Source organism: Carcharhinus amblyrhynchos, chromosome 9 (genome assembly GCF_965287045.1).
Source record: "Carcharhinus amblyrhynchos chromosome 9, sCarAmb.v2.hapA, whole genome shotgun sequence".
Lineage (NCBI taxonomy): Eukaryota > Metazoa > Chordata > Chondrichthyes > Carcharhiniformes > Carcharhinidae > Carcharhinus > Carcharhinus amblyrhynchos.
The window spans coordinates 51,706,241-51,727,251 of record NC_137332.1 but is presented as its reverse complement, the minus strand read 5'-3'; the positions used below and the strand labels follow the sequence as shown (position 1 = coordinate 51,727,251).

Sequence of the window (21,011 nt, the reverse complement as noted above, 5' to 3'; positions counted from 1 at the left end):
GGAGGTTTGTCATCACTCAATTCCATTAATTTCTCCAATACTATTAAGTTATACTGAGATTTTTATTAAGTTCCTCATTCTTGCTAGACCTTCCATCATTTGTGGAATGTTTTTGTGTCTACTACTTTGAAGATAAATGTATGTTCTTCATCTCTCATTATAATTGCACCTGTCTCTCTCTCTCTAATATGCACACTTCTACTTCCATTAATCTCTTCCTGTTTATACACCCAGTCTTCCCTATCTCAGCACTTGCTTGTAACTTGGTACATCTCTAATTTTTCCCTTTGTTCTGGATTAAATGTTAATAACCTAACTCTGACTCTCCACAGATGCTGCCTGACCTCCTCAGCATTTTCTATTTCTAACTTCCAGAATGCAGTTTTTTTCTGTTTCCACAGTTCTATCAGCTCCATAAATGTTTTATACATACTGTTATGACGTACAAACTGTTCCTAGCCAGGTTCTTACCTACATTTTTTAAAATAAGGAATACCATATTAACTGAGTCTATTTCATATACTTCCCTTCAAGGAGGAAGGAAATGCTCTTCTTATCCCAGTCTGACTCCAGGTTGAATGATGATTAGAGTCATAGAGGAAACAGGCCCTGCGGCCCAACTTGTCCATGCCACCATTTTTTTTAAAACTCCTAAGCTAATCCCAATTGCCCGCATTTGGCCCATAACGCTCTATACCCATGGTACCCAGGGAACTATCGAAATGCTTTTTAAAAGATAAAATTGTACCCGTCTCTACTGCTAGCTCTGGCAGCTTGTTCCAGACACTCATCATCCTCTGTGTGGAAAAAATTGCCCCTCTGGACACTTTTGTATCTCTCCCCTCTCACCTTAAACCTATGCACTCTAGTTTCAGACTCCCCTATCTTTGGGAAAAGATATTGACTACCTAGCTGATATGCCCCTCATTATTTTAAAGACCTTTGTAAGATCACCCCTAAGCCTCCTACGCTCCAGAGAAAAAGTCCCAGTCTACCCAGCCTCTCCTTATAACTCAATCCATCAAGTCCCAGTAGCATCCTAGAAAATCTTTTCTGCACTCTTTCCAGTTTATAATATCCTTTCTACAATAGGGTGACCAGAATTGCACACAGTATTCCAAGTGTGGCCTTACCAATGTCCTGAACAACTTCAGCAAGACGTCCCAACTCCTGTATTCAACATTCTGACCAATGAAACCAAGCATGCTGAATGCCTTCTTCACCACTCTGTCCACCTGTAACTCCACTTTCAAGGAGCTATGAACATGTACCCCTAGATCTCTTTTCTGTAATCCTCCCCAACGCCCTACCATTAACTGAATAAGTCCTGCCCTGGTACAATCTACCAAAATGTATCATCTCACAATTGTCTAAATTAAACTCCATCTACCATTCGTCAGCCCACTGGCCCAGTTAATCAAAATCTTGTTGCGATAACTTTCTTCATCGACCACCATGCCACCAATCTTGGTGTCATCTGCAAACTTACTAACTATGCCCCCTATATTCTCATCCAAATCATTAATATAAATGACAAATAACAGTGGAGCCAGCACTGATCCCTGAAGCACACTGCTGGTCACAGGCCTCCATTTTGAAAAACAACCCTCTATAATCACTCTGGCTTCTATCAAGAAGCCAATTTTGTATCCATTTAGACATCTCACCCTGAATCCCATGAGATTTAACTTTATGCAACAACCTAGCATGCCGTAGGTTGCAGTAACCAAACTTCAAAGGAAAGAGATGACAACATGAAATGATTATGTGTTTATAGTATCAGAATCCTCAGGTTAATGTAGCTCTGGGAGAGTTTTGTGTTGTGTCAGTGACTGTTTCAAATCCTTTTAATTCAGTGCAAGATATAAAAGGAATTACAGTCAGAGAAATTCAGAGCAAGCTGTAGAAGGAATTAGAGGAATTAAGAGCAAGATTTAAATGGGGTTGCAGATGAATTTAGAGCAAGGTATAAAAGAAGTCACAATCAGATGAATTTAAAGCAAAGTGTAGAAAGATCAGATTAAGTCAGACCAAGGTGTAGAAGGAGTTACCGTCAGATGAATTTAGAATAAGGTTTAAATAGGGGTGCAGTCAGATGGGATGAGGGTCATGTCCAGCTGCTCAGATTCTCTCTGTAGTGACCGTGGGCGACCAGCAGGGGGAGGAGGGGGACGCACCCACCGGAGACGCACCCACCGGAGACGCCGTCTACCCGTTACTTAGCAACCGGGACAATACTTCCGGTCCCGGGAGCCAGCTCCAGACACCGGGAGTAGCTGGAGTGAGGGCCTGGCCCGCGGAGGAGCAGCCCGGTACTGGGAGTTTCCGAAATATATTTAAGGTGCTGAAATTTTAGCCTTTCAATTTTAAAAATTAAATTTGCATTCGTCCCATCGCTCCTGAAGGAAGCCGATCTCTTTAAATATCGTCCTTAAAGAGTTTTATTAAGTGTTGGTAAATCTCTTTCAAGATCCAAATTGTAAACAAGCTAAATTGGAAATGGGAATCCCCGAAACATTCCCCCATATACCCTTAAATCCCCCTCTTAATAAAACTCCAAGCACCCCTAAACCCCCCATTTACTCCAAACCCCCTCTCAGTATACCCCTAGGCACCTCCATATATCCCTTAAATCCTCTCTATATCCCCTAAACCCCCTCTGTGTACCCCTTAAATGCCCTGTACTCTCCCTAAGCATCCCCTATTTGCTTCAAACTTCCCTCTCCATATACACCCTGAACACTCCCTTATATCCCTAACTCCCCCTCAATATACTGCCTAAACACTCCCATGCCTCCAAATCCCCTCTCAATATGCCATCTAAATCTCCTCAATGTACCTCCTAAACACCCCATATATCTCTAAAACTCCCTCTTGATATCCCCCTAACCATCGCTCCATATATCCTTAACCCCCCCCCAGTATAGCCCCTAAACAACCACCATATTACCCCTAAACATCTCCAATGATAACCCCAAAGCCCTTAGCCCCCTCTCAATATCTCCTAAAGATTGCTCAGACCACTACACCACAACACTCCATGTTAGTCATGACACAAATCAATTCCAGCCCCCCAGATTGTCTGGATTCACTACAGCTTGCCTACTGCTGTAACAGGTCCACAGCAGATGCCATCAGCCCTGTGTTGCAGGGCCGTGCATTCAGCCCTGGAACACCTAGGTAACAAAGATACCTATGTCAGGCTCTTATTTACCGACCACAGCTCAACCTTCAATACCATTATTCCTATGAAAAGCATCTTCAAACTCCATGGCCTGGGGCTCGGCTCCTCCCCCTGCAACTGGATCTTGAACTTCCTAACCCACAGACGGCAATCAGAAAAGCAGCTAGTATAATTAAGGACCCCACGCACCTGGACATACTCTCTTCCATCTTCTTCCTTCTGGAAAAAGATACAAAAGTCTGAGAACATATTCCAACCGACTCAAGAACAGCTCCTTCCCTGCTGTCATCAGACTTTTGAATATAGCTACTTCGCATTATGTAACACTATAATCAGCACTCTCAGCTTTCGTTCTCTATGTACAATATATTTTGTCTTTATAGCACACGACAAACAATACTTTTCACTGTTTACCAATACATGTGACAATAATAAATTAAACATTCCCTGCCTCTGCCACTGACGCACAACAGCAGCTGTGTGTATACCATCCAGAAGATGCACTGCAGGAGTTCACCAGGCTCCTTCAACAGCAACTTCCAAACTCAAGACACTACCATCTAAAAGGACAAGAGCAGCAGATAATTGGGAACATCACCACCTGGAAGTTCCCTTCCAAGCCACTCACCACCCTGACTTGGAAATATGTTGCCATTCCATCACTGTTGCTGGGTAATTCCCTCCCTAACAGTACTGTGGGTGTACCTACACATGTACCATAGTGGTTCAAGAAGGCAGCTCATCACCACCTTCACAAGGACAATTAGATGGGCAATAAATGCTGGCCTAGCCAGCAATGTCCACATTCCAAGAAATTTTAAAAATCAGCTTAAAGCCTGTGTCATCCACCCTTAATAGTTGCTGCATCTCTCTCAGCTCATGATCCTACAGTTACACTCATTGATTCCTTTACCTGCCCTTAGTCTAATACATCTACCCTTAGTGCTTCCTACAGCTGCCATCAGCTCAGTCTCTACATCTGCCCTTGGGTATGTACCTACATCTTCTGTAGGGTACATACCTAAAGAATGGGTATTTCTCTGGGTAAGGTACATTCCTACAGAATGAGCATTTCTGTAGGTAAGTAACATTTTGCTAACAACGTCACTTACACCAATCGTCAGCTCAGTGATCCCTACACCGGTCCTTTCATCAGCTCAGGATCTTCCCAAATCATTTCACAACCAATTAATTACTGTGGTCACTGTTGTAATATGCACTTACAATAACACCTTACTGACACAAACTTGTGTCTTGTGTAGGATGCAAAACCTTGGAATTCCTAGTTGAAGTTGACTTTTGAATTTAATTGACAGGGACTTTGGAGATGGGTGGAGACCAAAAAAAATCTTTTAAACCGTGAACCAAAGTTCTTTTCTTTTAACTGCTATAATAAAGGGATTTTCTAGAGAATTTTCAGGTGCTGAATGTTAGTAGGCCACAAGCTTGCCAAGGATACTGGTGCTAGTTCTACTCAATCTAGTTTCCCATCAGAGGCTTATCATGTCAAGATGCGGTGAGCAGAGTCCACAAAGGTGTCAGATCTGATCAGCAAGGAATAAAATCTCAGCAAAAGCACATTACAACCTGGATAGGAAGAGTGTTTGTAATATCAGTACTCCACATTTAAATTTAAAAGTTTAATTTACTCACCAAAATGACAGTTGTTTGCTTTCACCAGAATAAAAGACTTTAACCAGACTGCTTAAATATACTGAGAACAATTGTTTATTATAAAACAAAACATTTTAACAAGTTGCAGCTACTGGTTAATACACAATTACAATGTGGAAGTTTAACTATCTCTTCCTAAAATAATATCCCTAATGCATACACAGAGTTTCTCTGCAGAAATGGACTTTAGAGGATAGGCATTATAAGATAATGGATAACATTTGCAGGATCTTGATGATGTCCATCTGGAGCATCCTCGTGTGAAGATGGGCTGCTGGTTCTGGTAGATGTCTGTAGGTTCTCACCAATAGAACTTTGGTCTAGAGGAAAATATAGGGCTGGATCAATTCTTCAGATCTTAGCTTTACAGGTCCAAATGTAGACAAGTTACACTCAGAGGAGGACTCTCTGACTACAGGTTGATAGCCACATAAAATTTCTAGCAAGGCATAGAGAAAGAGAGAGAGGAAGTTTAGAGTAGCCTTCCCTTCTCAGCTTATTCACCAAGACTAACTTCAAAACAAGCAAGTTCAAAATTGAGTTAAAATAATAAAAATAATTTCAGTTCAAAATAAACAGATCTTCCTCAAGTACCATAAAGGCCAGTTGATTTCTTGGAAGTGGCCTGTTTGTTGACAGTTCCAAGGTGAACTTATTTTTTAAAAGAAAAGCTCTCTGGTTAGCACTCAAATGTCAGATAATGCAATGTGCTTTCATATTTCAAAACAGAAATTCAGTTTTGAAAGAAATGGTTCTAACAAGTGTCGTATCTTGGGTTTTGGAAACTTATTGGCAGTCAGTTTTATGGGTGCTGATCTGTGAGCAAATCATGCATCTTCCACATCACCTGCAGATGCTAGGCTGAGAAAGGGAATAGATATATGATGGTAAAAAGGGAATCTTATTCCAAAATACCCTTCAAAGTAAGAAATAAGATAAACTTAGTAGTCTGCATCATACAACACAATAGCATGTCACTCCAGATGACAGGATTCTTGTTCATCCTCACACTGAAACAAGATGAACTCTCAGGGTAACAATATAACAGGCTAATTTCCTACTATCAAGTATAAAGTTTAAATGGCACCTTGCCTTTCATACGAAATCACTTTTCTCCCAATCCTCTCTCATAATAACCAACTGGGAATATTGTCTGGTTTTAGAAGTTAATTCCATTTAATTAATTCTGTTTATATATCTACTGTAAAATATTAAACTGTGCTTTCTGATTTGTTTGACACTACAAAGGTGGAGGAAGGATAAAATGCCTTATTTTCCCCTGCACAATTAAGCTGATTGTTTATTTGCTGAGGGGTAATTATCCTGCAAGTCCATGAAATCCAAGGCTTACTTATTACTGGAAAGAGAATATGTTCAACTTCAAGAAGCTAGACTCTTTGTAAGTAAGCCTGAAAAGTTTAATATACTAGTTGACCTTCTATGACAGGAAATGCTGCACTTTCACACAGTCTGTTTTGCATTATTTTCTCTCTCAGAATTGACACAAAATTTGGGGGTCAGAGCAAAGTGATTTGACCCCATTTTGACTGATCTCATCTGTCACTTTCCTACTATTTGTCTTCCCATATGTTGTCAACTTGGTCTCTGAAGCATTGCTCATGTACGAAAACTTTATTTTATGCTCCCAGTGAATGATCCTGTTCAACCTTGAATTATTTTTGGCACATGCTCTATCTTTCAACTTCTCTCTCTCATAGTTGCTTTCATTGTTGTGTCTGTTTTACTGTTTGTCTGTCTTGTCCCTATTCTTTCTCTGTCTGATTCCTTAGGTCTTTCCTTCCCTCTTTACTGTCACTGTCATTGCCCTCTCTACCCACTTTCCCCACTGATCATTATGCTCCACACGATTTCTCTTTAACTTTGTATCTTCCCAGTCTCTCATCTGCACACAATCTTTCATAGTTAGATGATGAATGAGATTGGTTTTGTGCTACTTGATATTTTTGAATTGCTTGCATTTAAATAAATCGGTGCAGTGTGGAACGAATTGTTCGGCTCAGTTGGTGAGCATTGCATGTGTGAAATTTGAGTAATCAGATGCTTTCTGCCATAAAGACGCAGAACTCGTTTTCCAATATCTTACATACTTGACCAAAAATGTTTAAAATATAGATGTACTAATGCAAATATTTATATAATAAGCATGAATTTAGATTTAACTAATAAACAGGAATTTTAAGGCCTATAAGGACACTTTTTCTGCGCTTTAACTTGGTTTCCCTAAAGACAGAGAGTTGTGCTGAAGCACAGCAACGTCGGTGACATCTGGTGTCCCCCGCCCCCGTACCTTTTCGGATGACCCAGGACAGTATTGGCTGATTCTTTTCCCAGGGGGGAAAACTGAACCCAAATGTCCTCACTTGCCATTCAAGTAGATCATTGGGTGTTGAGTGGAAGCTGCAGTTGAGAGGAAAGCATCTGAATAAATGTGTGAGTTTGAAGGCACCCAGACACTTTAATAATGCAACATACTTTAATGCAACTGCAGGGCATTGCCGTGTCCCCAGTCAGAGATGATCTGCTAGAGTGGGTGGCCACAGTTCAGGGATTAAAAGATTCCCTCTGGGAAGGTAAGAGATGAACTGAACCGCAATAATTTATCTAATTTATTTCTGAAACTTCATGTGTAGTGGAGAGCAAAAATTGTAATGTGTTTTCTACATTAGATGTTGTCAATTATTAATTTAAATGAAAAGTCCACAATAAAAAGTCTGGGCGTCTGTTTCAGATCTTCAACTGTTTGATAATTACTCAGCATTTCTTCCTGTCTGTGCAGGGTTTTCAGTTCTAATAAATCTGAGCTTTTTCACATCCCCTGTTTCTTTTTCTTTGTAATTGATAAATGAGATGGTAAATTCACTCTGCATCATTTTGAAACTAAATGGCTGACAGATGGGGTTGAAATTGCAAAGGAAATTCCATTCTGAAGGAAATAATTTAACAACTAGTTTTAGGTTTTTTATTGTTTTCTGTACAAATGATCATTCTCTTTGCCTTTTCTCCTTGTTTTTCTACCAGTTTTCTCTCCTGCCTTTCTCCTGTCCTGAATTAATTAATTTCTTCCTGGAGGATAGTTCCATAAGCGATATTTATCACCTGCATCATTTTGATGTCTCTTTTCTTACTCTTTCTCTTCCCTCTCCCTGTCTGTCTGTCTTCCCTCTTGATCTCTCCCCACACTCACTCACCCCTCATCCGACTCATACTATTTTCCTTTTGTGTTCTCCCCGCTTTCTTCTTCTATGCAGGTGTTGCTCAGTATTGATCAGTAGCAGAATCCATGCTGGTTTTCTGTTCTCTAATCTTAGACCAGTGAAATCAATTGTAGCTCATTTTATAACCACCCCAACTGAGATCCAGTAATCCGGTACAGATTGTAGTTTCAGTTGCTAAAAAATTTACTGTTGGAAGCAGCTGAATCACCCCACAAGCCTATCATCTGTTCATTAAATTATTTTGTATGTTGAACTTTGTTGTCAAAATTAAGTATAAAGTTTCAACACTTGACTTAGAAAATGTTGGCCCCTGAAGGCTCACTCACCCAGTCCACTGTGGAAGTAATCTCTACAAACAAGAAGGTCTCCAGTAATTGCAATTCAAGTGGCATTAAGGGCTCTACAATGGTCCCTGCTGCCTCACTGCATAACAGACAGCCTGTTTAACACTCACAGCCCAGATATACACACAAGTTGACAAAATAGCAGAGGGTAGTTGGTGACATTGGAACTGTTGCCTGCATGTGTCAGTACTTCAGAAGAAGAAAAAATGAGAAAAGGTTGGGATGTCATGGGGGCAAAAATATTACACACTCCATTTCTGAGAGGTGGGATATGGAATTATACCTGTCACCTATTGCACCATTAAATTCTTAATCTTCATTTACGGCCTGGTGCTTCTGTGCATTAAGAGAGAGTAAAGTCTAATGAGGAGTCATTTTTCTCTCTCATATACCTCTGCAGGGCAACATCAGAATTGGAGGACTGAGAGCAAGTTTGCTTTTTTGGTCTTTAACACCACATGACTCAAGTGACACTAACAAGCTATGAGCAAAGGAAGTGTCATTTGTGTAATAGTGACTGATACCTTACCAGAAAAACCAACTTACTGAAAGATTTTGAATACATTTTGTTTTGGACTAAATGGTTAATCACTGTCAGATATAATGAGAAGTTAAATGAATTAAAACCATGTTTTTGTGCCCTCACAGGTGCTCTGAACTAATACTGACAGGAATAACTTTAAACAAAAATTCTTCACATAATTGTCAGAATCAAGTCACATGGACAGAACTAGTTGCAACAATGATTTCCATTCTGTGATTTGTAACCACTTTTGAAAGAGTGTTAAAATGTTTAACCTGTGCATTTGAAATGAAAAGAAACCTTGACTTTTAATGTGTACTGAATTTTTAAAAACTCCCAAATCTGTTGATTGACTCTATGTAAGTTTGATTGGCTTTAAACATTTCCCAGTTACTCAAAGGGCCAAAGGTACTGAGCAGTTTGGAAAATCCTCATATATGCTGTTAGCTAATCTCAGCTGGAATGGCTTTATTGTTCCGACCGATTCCTGATTGCGACCCAGTGATCCTTGTCGGAAGTGTATATACTGACTGAGGACAGGATTGGATTCAGCTGTGATGCCTCTACAGCTAAATAGCCTACCTAAGGAATTCTAAAAGGGTGACCTTAATCTGTAGGAAGTTGGGCAGGATCTTGTACTTTCAGCAAGTGGCAGAATTCCTTCAAGAACATGACCTAGAAGGTGGCAGTGGGGTTTCTCCAACCCTGTGGGCCCACATGAATAGAAAAGATTGGCACTCAAATAATGTTCAGGTGGTATGTGAGGGTAGAGATACAGCCTCACAATCCCATCCTTCAAGCCTCTGCTTTTCTTCTCTATGCCAGAATTTGTTGATTGACTAAAACATATTTTTTAAATTCATTAAGGTGCTTCCCTTCAAATATTCCTGAAGTATACAGAAGATTATGACTCAATCCCTCCAACTGTCACTTTCAATACAATTCCATTTCATCCCAACGGTAAGTAACTGCAAATTTTCTCCTAAAGGATGGGTTTAACTGGGAACAACATAATCTCAGCAACTCGTTCAAAAAATAACTGGATGATCTATTTTAGGAATTGGATTGGAAGTTACGGAAATAGATAGATGAAGACTGGGATGACTGAATAATCCATGAGATACATCCTCACAGTTTTGCTGTGAGGAGGATGGAGCATTATTTACAGAGAAAATATGCTTTTTTGGTGTTGCAACAAAAGATGGCCTTTTCTGCCTCCATTATTGATCATGGAGTACTTACACAGAACATACTTGGAGATTAAGTGGATGTTGCAGAATGCATCAATAAGCCAACTGTACGGATATATAAAGGAGATGAGCTTCATTGCCACACAGCCTGTTCTTGTTCACAACTTTTGAATGTCCTCCTTATTTAGGTAAAAATAAGTCACCGGTTACTTGACAATTGAATCTACTTTTTTTTGTTTGTCCTTTGATTACAGTGGACACAGTCTCAGGCAAACCATGTATAGACTTTCTGGATAATCCCAAGAAATGGGAAGAAGGCTTTTCCTTGACAACCATTCTACTTACCATTCAGGTAAATGGATATTTATACAAGCCGGGGAGTGGGGTGGGGGGCGGGGAGGCACATGGAAGGAGAGAGAGAGAGAAATCAATGACTGAGACTATTGGCAGGTCTCAGATCCTCAGCAAGGAGGAAATACTCACTAATTGGAATTTTCACACTGGGGAACCTTCTGATAGGTACTCTGTCCAACTAAGGATGGTGGGCCGAACAACCAGAGGTTCTCTAGCTTGAAAGGAGCAGCAGACAGTAATGGGAGGTAAGTAAGAGAGAGGGTGTTCAACATTTCACCAACATTTTAAATAATTAAGATATTGATACCACAGCAAGACCACCACTGTGGGAATGGGGGTGGGGATAACCCATCTACAGGGAAGCCTGTGACTGCTGTCACACCCAGACAGGCAGGGAGAGCTTCTTGGTCTGCCTGGAACGCTGCCATCAGATGCTCACTTCCAGGTACCTAAACTTGTCCCTGCTGTCTGTGGGAACTCGAAGGTTGACTGGAAAATTCCAGTACAGGTGAGTAGCCCTGCTGGCTGCCAATGCCTTCTCTGCAAAAATGGCCTGGAAGCAAGATGGAGCCCATGAACCAGTACTCCTGTCAGCAGGGTTTATTTTTCAGCCCCAAATCCAGGCAATTATATCTTTCATATTCAAACAAACTCACTAAATTTAACTATCAGCGACAGACAGCATTAAATATTGTTGTTCTGATCAGAACTGATGGCTCTGTACCTTTACATTAATAGCATGCCAGTGCCCAAAGCTGCCAACATTAAATGAACTGAACTCAGAGCTCTCTGTCGCATCGGGAACCTATACTTTGGACCCTGAGGGCAGAGGCTTGAATACAGAACTGTGAGGCTGGTTTTTAATTGGTCCTCTAGTAGGGACCAGTGACACATTGGCCTGAAGTTTAGCTTCAAAGGCATGCGAGGATTGTTTTAAGGTGGGAAATCCTGGAAGAACAAAACTGCAGGATTTCTTTATTTCTTTTTCTGTATATTTCCTGGCTACAGCCAGCCTGTGGGCAGGCTTGGTTCCTCTTTCACATATTTTGAGATCTGACTCCAAACCACCCATTTTTTGGAAGTACAATTCAGCCTCAAGTTCCTGCAAACACTGCTTTTGCCTTCGTGACTCTATCAGTTTTGTCAAAAATCTCTAGAGACCCGGAAAAGGTTCATGCAGATCAGTAATGAGGAAAGTATTTTGTAAGCTTGTGTGAGTGGATTGGGACCTCAGGCCATCCTCAGTCTTACCCTAACACACCACAAAAGCGTTGCCAGTATGTCCTGGCTATCTCTGCCACTATCTGCACTTACAGTCAAAGGAAGCAAAGTAAACTCCATTTATTGAAGTTTTTTTGCATGTTCAATGATCGTTTAATCAACAGAGCTGTCAGAGCAACTATATCTCATAAAGGAGGCACATGAGGGGCTGTTAAACTGAGCTAGTTATGCAATGGGTCCTTGGTTCTGCCACTGTGATAGGAGAGTCAAATGTAGCAGCAAATAGCTGGGAGATACTCATGGATACGAGTTTTATACAATCCAAACTACAACAATGCCACTCTGAACAGCAGGTGGCCAACAGGGAACAGGCTAATGAGTGTAGCCTGGAGGAAAAGTGTCAGTGAGGAAATAAGATGAGATGGTATGTGAAAGATAGCTTTAATTTGTTTCTGTTTAAATCAACACTCCTTCTCCCTGACAGAAAGATAATCTATATATTTTGTGCTTCAAATATGACTACTGCATTTAAAAAAAATCAAACTACACCAGACATTTGGTATGTTACATTATTTAACTAATAATCTACAAATCATCAATTTAACATATGTATGAAATCCACTTTTCACAGAATATATTTCATCCTTTCTAAATAACTGGGTTTAACATTTTTTGGGGGGGTTTTTGGAAAGCCCAACTCCAGTCACTTTTCCTTTTTTTCTAATGTTGCTTCTTACTAGGCTTGCTAAAGCATTTTTAAGATGACTACGACCCACATCCAGATTACCCCTTCAACTTCAAGATCTCTTGTGGCCTTTCTATTCTCATGTTTTCTTCACCAATAAGGCTATCTCGGGCTACTGCCTATCTATCTTACCACTCAAATTTGCCATTGTAAAAAAGAAAGTCCTCTCCTATTCTGTCATTAATTCATTATTAAATCCTTTCTCCCAGCTTTTTCTTTGATCCTCCAGCTGTTCTGACACCTCTGCTGGTGTTGGCCTGCTAAACAACCTTTTTGCCTTAGCCTCTGATGCTTTCATTCACACTAACTCACTTTGTTCCTTCATTCTCCTGTACGGTTTCCATCTTCACTTCCTTATTTCCATGTATTGTTAACTCAAGTAATCCTGCCACATGGCTGGACCAGACTCTTGTTACCAGAGAGAATACATTCCAGAGATTCATTATGATACTGCCTGGTGTAAGAACAGATAAATGCAGAGAAAGATCTTTCACAAAATTTGCTGCCAAATTCCCCAGAACTGAGGAGATCACAACAAGATTTGATGGAGGTGTTTAAATTATATAGCATTGAGACAGCATAGAAAGACACGGGTTGTTCCAGTATCTGATCTAAAATGAGGGGACATAGATATATGATTAAATGTAGAAAATTTAGGGCAGGTAGTAAGAGCACCATCATCACCCACTCCTCAAAATAACCACCCATGAGCCCTCAACTACAATCCATGCCTAACCTTCTCTTTCTTCCTAACATTTTTCAACATGTCACCACCATCCAGTTGGAAGCATTATCTTCCCAGATTCCCTATTTCTAAGCCTGCAGTCTGAGTTCCACTCTGCTTACAGCACCAAGATATCAATGGCCAAAGTTAAATGTTATCCTGTCCGTAATCCTTTAGTCACCCTTGCCCTCTCTACAACAGTTGGTAAGGTTGACTACATGATCCTTCTATGTCATCTTTCTGTGGGTCTGCTCTTGCATGGTTACTTTCTTAGCAGTGATGCATGGGTTGCTTATGGGTTTTAAGAACCCATAAGCAACCCAATCATCACTGCTAATAGGGTAGTTTCTCACCCTTATCCCAGACGTAATTAATTCCAGAGTCCACAGAAGATCCAGCTTTCTCATCTGTATGCTGTCTCTAGACATAATCCAAATTTCAGAGATTAGTCTCTTACGCAGTTGACACCCAATTGTACCTACCACTCTACCATTTATTGTGATCCCCATGTTGCTCATCCAAATTGTACAACATTCAACATTTCCGCAGCATTGAGAAAACCTGTACTCTGCCCCCAGTTAATTCCTACTTTGGGATGGAGGGGTGGGGTGAGGGGGTTTGCCAAGCACTACAGCCAATGAGAGACCTTAAAAGTATGATCGCTGTTGTGTTGTATCAAATATAGCAGCTAATTTGCACACAGCAAGCTCCCACACTATGCAATGTAATGAAGTACCAGATCATTTATTTTTAGTGATGTTGATTGAGGGATATATATATATTGGGGAGAAATCCACTACTCTCTTAAGGACTACCTGAGAGGGCAGAAATGTTGGTTTAATGTCTCATCCTGAAGAAAGCAGGACTCTGTTTAGACTGTACAAAGCATTAGAAACAAAACAAATGAACTGAGAGTTCATGTGAAATAAATAAATACAATTTGATAGCTATTACAGAGAGATGGCTGCAGGATGACTGGATTGGGGCCTGAATATTGATGGGTACGGAATATCTAGGAAGGACAGGAAGTGAGGAAAAGGCAGAGGCGAGGCTGCCTTAGTTATTTCTGGTATTAATACAATAGAGAGGAATGACCTAAGTTCAGGAAACCAGGATGTGGAAGCTTTGGTTAGAGATGAAAAATACTAAAGGAAACAAGTCACTTATGGGAGTTGTATATAGTCTCACTAATAGCAACCACATGGTACAGCAGAATATAAAGGAAGAAATAATGAGAGCTTGTTAGAAAAGCATGGTGATAATCATGGGAGATTTTAAACTGCATGTAGACTGGAAAAGTATGACAGGCAAAGTTAGCCTAGATGAGAAGTTCATAGAATGTTTTCGGGATAGTTTCTTTGAACAGCACATTCTAGAGCCAACCTGAGAGTAGGTTATACTATTGTGCAATAAGATGGGATTACTGAAGGTGGCCCTAGGTAGCAGCAACCATAACACGACTAAATTTAATATTCAGTTTGAGGGAGAGGAGAGTGGGTCCAAGATCATGTTTTTAAATGTAAATAAGGGCAATTATGAGAGCATGAAAGCAGAATTGGCAAATTCTAAAGTGAATTGGCAAATTAGATTAAGGGATAGATCAGGAGAGATGCAATGGCAAACATTTAAGGGGTTATTGCAGAATATGCAAAACAGATATTTTCCAGCAAAAAAAATTCCAAGAGACAGACATACCACCCATAATTAACTAGAAAGGTCAAAGATAGTATCACAAAAATCCCTCTTTGTATCGGGGGATTAGCAGCGTAAATATGTGCAGTTATGGGGATAGGATCTGGGTAGGATTGTTGTTGGTGAAGGCTCTATGGGCCAAATGGCCTCCTTCTGTTCTGTAGAGATTCTATGGAAGAAAAAGCATACCATTGTGCAAAGGCAAGTGGAAGGTTAGAAGATCGGTCAAAATATAAGGAACAGCAAAGGATGACTAATAATCAGCAGGGAAAACAGAGTATGAGGAAGTTAGCCAGAAATATAATAACAGGTAGTTTCTGTAAATAACAGAGTTTCTATAAATATCTTAAAAATAAATGAGTTAACAAACTGAGCATTGGTCCTTTAGAAATTGTGCCTGGAAAATTGATAATGGAAAATAAGGAGATTGCAGATGAATGGAGCAGGTATTTTGAAACATCAGCCTTCACTATAGAGAATACAATTAACATCTCAGAAGCAGCTATGAACCAGGAAATGGAAGGGAAGGAGGAATTCAAGAAAATTACAATCACCAGAGAAGTACTGAGTAAATGGTTGGAGCTGTGGGCTGACAAAAGTCCAGGTCCTGATGGACTTCATCCTTGGGCCTTAAACAAAGTAGCTAGTGAGATAGTTGATGCATTGGTTTTATTTTTCAATGCTCCCTAGATTCGTGAAAGGTCTGATTTGATTGTAAGTTAGCAGATGTAACTCCATTATTCAAAAATGGCAGGAGACAGAAAGCAGAAAACTACAGGCCAATTTGCTGAACATCTTTCATAGGAAAAATGTTACAGCTATTATTAAAGAAGTTATAGCAGGGCACTTGTTAATCAGGCAGAGTCAACATGATTAACCAACTTATTTGAGAAAGTAACATGTGCTGTGGATGAAGTGGAACCAGTGGATGTATTATACTTAGATTTCCAGAAGGCATTTGATGAAGTGCCACATCAAGTACCATCTCTCTGGAGATTACATGGCTCTGGCAGGTGGAATTATGAGCATCACTGCTATAAGGGACAGGCTAGTAAAACCAGGGTGTCTTTTCCTGTACGTCATTTTGATTCCTTCTTACATGTGCTTTCTATATAAAAATCGATATGAATGCGGGTGTCTGTGTTACAGTGAAAGAGTAACAAGTCAGTGAAAAGACCTACCATGGACCGGACAAATCACAACAATATGGTTCCCGTTCCTGTTTTATTGCCTATTGCTGATTTACAGGTCAGTGCACCTGCAGCATCTGATACTTTAATCCAAATCTTTACGAAAACATTGGAGGAAAGGTTATGGAAAACCGGTACTATACTCATGAAATATTAGAAGGCAGTAAAGGTAATCCACATTCAACATTCACATGTGAAATGAAAATCTTTCAGAAAAGGAATTTGTAAAAATGATAAAGCAGTGTGGCTTCTGAATTATGCGTATCAAGGAGCATCATGTTTATCATTGATTTTGTGCAATAACGGAATCAATGAAGCCACTGGATTCACTAGTGGGAGAGTCCTGGACAAGAGGATACAGCTACAAAATAAAGGTTAAAAAGATGCATAGAAATTTCTTCTGGCAAAGGGTGATCAGTCTCTGGAATTCTCTGCCCCGAAGGACATTGGAGGCTGGATCATTAGAAGTATTTAAAGTGAAGGCGGATAAACGTTTGATAGATTGAGGAATGAAGGGCAATGGGAAAATGGCACAGAAAAGAAATTGAGGCTGGCATTGATCATCGTGATCATGTTGAATGGGTAGGGCAGGCTTGAAAGGGCTGGTGACCCCCTCCTGCTTCCATTTCTTGAGTTGTCAGCCCCCCTGTATTAAATCTGCAGATGGAATTGATTGTAAAATACTTATTACAGAATCTCTGGACCTATTAGTCACCATAATAATCTACTATGGCCTAAAGGAACAAAGTTGACAACCCAGAAGTACTCAAATTTTATGAAGAATAATCAGAATAAAGCAATCTGTTCCACCCCATAACTGCCTGATTAACAAAATTGATATAAATGCACACAGAGTAAATGTGAGTACAGAAATAGTTTACTATACATTTCATGATGATACAACTGGAAATGGAAATTTTCTTCTTGATTGCACCATGGAATTCAATCTCTGCAGATAATAACTTGCAAAGTCATTCAGAAAAATTTAATGTATGAATCTTGAATATTGCTGAAAAGAGAGACATGTTGCCAAAGCTGATGAGCGCAAGATGAAAAAATTTGGCAATATGTTTCTTTTCAGCGGAATATAAATCCCCAAATATGCCCAACTAGATTACATCTTCACCTGGAAAAGTAGCAAAACCAGGATCTGGAATGTGGAAGCTCACAGCTCTGGATACCATTGGATCAGAACATAGAATTATGACAGTAAAAATAGTCTTAATTTAAGGGTTCCAAGAACAAGTAGACCAGTTCCAGGCAGAAACTTGTGCTGTAGCTGATTGAATAAGGATAATTAAAATGAAGAATCAATTTATGATCACAGTCCCAAACAGATTTGCAAATCATTGTGATGAAAATGACAAAGCACAATCAGAAGTTTTGATTCCAGTAAAATCAGTAGCTGAAACTACTAAAAATAATCCCCAAATAAGCACATCACTTGAAATTTGACATCAAAGCTCATCCACTTGAACAGTTGAGACAGTCATATGACAAAGGTATGTTAGAATAGGCTATGCAGAAAATATTTCAGGAAAACGTATGACCAATTTGAAGCAGCTGACAATTGCTGCAGCCAGTTCACTACCTACGAAGACAAAATGCGGGTTAAGAACAGGAGACATATACTGACATTAGCCAAACCTTAAAAGGAAAGAATAAAGAAACAAGGAGACAGTGGTCATCAAAAGTTCACTTTGAAAAGTTCTTAGTCCAAGAACTGACCTTAACATACACCACTGAACATATGTTAGATAGAGAACTTCACTTTAGCATTGAGCCATTTACTCATGAAAATCTAGTAAACCCAATTGCAAAAGGCAGATCAGGAAAAGGCCCTGGACTGCACTGGATATGATTTTAGATACTGAAAGACACTTAACTTACTGTTCTACAGTTGTATAACCATACTTATAACAACTAAAGGAATCCAGAAAAAAAGTAGTAGTGTTTCACTACCTATGAAAGCCAACTGAAATCTCATGATCAACCGTGGGAGAACATCACTTGGACCAAAAGCAGCAAACATCTACCGCCAATTGCTAAAAGTAAACTATTTCAACTTCTGTGGAATACAGAAATCCTAATGGAAATATGACTACATGTGATGAATAAAGAGGTGTAAGAACTGTCATGGGAATTTTTATATTTGATGATGGGGATTAAAGTTGTTGTAGAATGAACATGTCTATTCACTTGAGTCAAATTCAACCAATCTACAGTTCACAAACTTGGCTGAGTAAAGTATTAGGCTCTGTTGTCATGTCCTTCATAGTCAGTATCTTGTTGAGATTCACAGGATGTGCCATGTTGCTCATTCAGACTCCGATGTGGAAATGCCAGTGTTGGACTGAGGTGGATGAGATGAGAGGTCACACAACACCAGATTATAGTCCAACAGGCTTATTTGAAATCACGAGCTTTTGGATCACAGTTCCTTTGTCTAGTGACTTCACCTGATAAAGGAGCAGTGCTCCGAAAGCTTGTGATTTCAAATAAACCCGTTGGACTATAACTTAGTGTCGTGTAACCTCTCATTCCGACTCTGAGGTGCTTCACAAAATTGCCCGATCGTTAATTTTAATCTCCAGTGACCTCGGATTTCCTGTATGTGTTGCAAGTGTGTGCAGCACAACACCAGAATGTAAATTTGTAAAATCTGCTTTTATAGTCCAGACTTGAGAACTCCTGCATGTTACCAGAAGACAATCTTCTGAATCATTCTTCAACCTGGCTTCGTGTTCAGGAGAAGTGGGGAAAACTTTGGAGATGGTGTGGACAGGATTAAAAGTCAGTCAAGATTCATTCTGATATGCATACAGCACATAATGTTATATTACAATAGACAGTTGTAATAGTTTAACTGAATATCATGAGATGTTCTGCAGGCTTACCACAATCAGAAACACCAAAAGACAAGGAACATAGCTTTTCCTTATGCCTCAGTGAGTAAGTGCATCGTAAGATGTCTCCAGGCCTGTATTAATCAGTGAATCTCAATGAGGGCGCAAATGGGAATGCTGGAAAACATTTGGGAGGAAAGAAAATAAAACTATTGCCTTACTTGAAATTGGGAGAAGAAGCAATTCATATGAGATTGGGATAGAAGCGTGATTGAAAGTGAAGCCCAACACTCTCTTTAAGTTCTTTAATAACATTCCCTGCATTCATAATTTAGCCAGCATTGTTATTCTGTTGAGTTTTAGCTGCACGGACATGGTAAGATTTGGATCAATCATAATTGAGGAACACAGTGCTTGACTTGCTGCTTTTCAGACCCAGGCTGAATCTAACATCAGATTATTGCCTTACTTTGTCTGCAAACATTATGAATTAAGACAATATAGAATAAACTCATTATTAAACTGCAGTAATGGCTAGAGTTCTCTTTTCAGCGTTTTGTGATGGTGTTTCAAATTTACTGCCAAATGTAAAAAAATTTACATTTTTTATGATGTTGTCATGCCATTTAATTAGGATGTAATAGCCAATCATTCCAGCAGAGGGAGCCATTGTCTGCAGTTTGTTTCATCTACAGTACATTCACCTTCACAGAATCATAAAATTTTATAATCCCACTGAAACATTTGACCTGTCACACCTAAGCCATTTCCCTGAAAGATCTATCCACTTTAGTTGCTTTCCTTATTCCTTCCCCATTGCTTTTTATATCACAGAATGTCATAGCTATACCCTGTATGTTAGGTGCAGTGATTTTTAGTTTGATTTTGGAACATGATAAATAATTAAATAAATCTTATTTTCTTTTAGCCCTACTTTCATTTGTTACTCCTCCCTTAGCCATCTCTGTCCTTCTCCCCTGACAGCAGTAATCAATTCTAGAATCATTCGTTCCCTGTCACCAGAGCCTTAATTGGCTGTTGGCATCATCTTCCTTCTTTGGCTTTCTTCAAACCTCCTCCAATTCACTTCTCAATGTTATCCAGCTATCCGATTGTTTTCCTTCCTCTTCTGGCTTTTGCCAGGGTGGTAATTTCTCAGTGCCCAGGCACTGAGTGCTTGCAGAACTCACCGATGTTGAGTTCTGTCATCCAGCAACATCCATTCATCTACTTCTGAGAAAATTGTGAGAAGAAGCAGAACTCCTGTCTGATTTACTTCCTTGCTAATGGAAGCTGAGGCCAGTTGGATTTTTATGGATGGCTGAAGTGATGTGATTTTGTAATATTGCCATTAAATACAGTTGTCTAATGAGGAGATTATACAACAAACAACAAACAGCAAGAGGAGGAAGTAGAATTTTTACCCTGTCAATTTAGTTTGTGTTAAAAGCTGAAATCCAGGAATGACAGGATGACATTTAATCAGTCAATTCACCACTCAATCCTTTCCTGTTGTTATGTTAATTGGTCTGTTTAGTTGTGAAGCTTTTAATTACAGAAGGTCTGATTCAGAGTTGTGCGATAATCTCCCACTAGGTGATGTTATCCAATCCGGTTCTGGAAAACGCTGTCAATATGGAAGCTGTTGAGATGTTAAAGGAAAACCCATCACATTATCGAGAAATGGTTTTGGAATGTGTCAGAACCAGCAGACAGCTTAAAGAAAGTAAGATCTTTAGTGTCACAAACTTCTGAAATATTTATATAGTCAAAATATAAGGCATGGAACATACTGTCTGCCTGCCTGGTTATTATATATTTCAGAAACACGCAGTGCTGTGTCAAGGCAAGAAAGCTGATTTTGAATTTGGAATTATGGACAGTTTTTTCAGAAAATGAATAGAGCACCTGAGTGGCTCAGCTGATGTCTGACGCTGGTCTATATTGACCAGCAAGGTCTCAGGATTGACCTGGAGTTCACTTTTGTTAGCTGGGCCTATGATAATGGATCAGAGCTACTCTGGCTTGGAAAGAGGAAGAAAGAGCTTTTGTTGCCGATCATTATTAAATCTCCGGCTAGAAAAATGC

The 21,011-nt window shown here is 39.6% G+C and overlaps 1 protein-coding gene across 1 annotated transcript in view; it reads left to right on the top strand.

Moving 5' to 3' along the window:
• The first annotated feature begins 2,246 nt into the window (after positions 1–2,246).
• Positions 2,247–21,011, top strand: part of LOC145348376 (ubiquitin-conjugating enzyme E2 U-like) — a 45,965-nt gene continuing 27,200 nt past the window's right edge. Inside the window, exons 1-6 of the mRNA XM_080196585.1 lie at positions 2,247–2,341; positions 6,107–6,257; positions 7,368–7,449; positions 9,829–9,921; positions 10,406–10,503; positions 20,520–20,649. Of these exons, the coding sequence (XP_080052711.1) occupies positions 6,192–6,257; positions 7,368–7,449; positions 9,829–9,921; positions 10,406–10,503; positions 20,520–20,649 (469 nt within the window). The 5' untranslated portion in view covers positions 2,247–2,341; positions 6,107–6,191. The remainder of the gene's footprint in view (positions 2,342–6,106; positions 6,258–7,367; positions 7,450–9,828; positions 9,922–10,405; positions 10,504–20,519; positions 20,650–21,011) is intronic.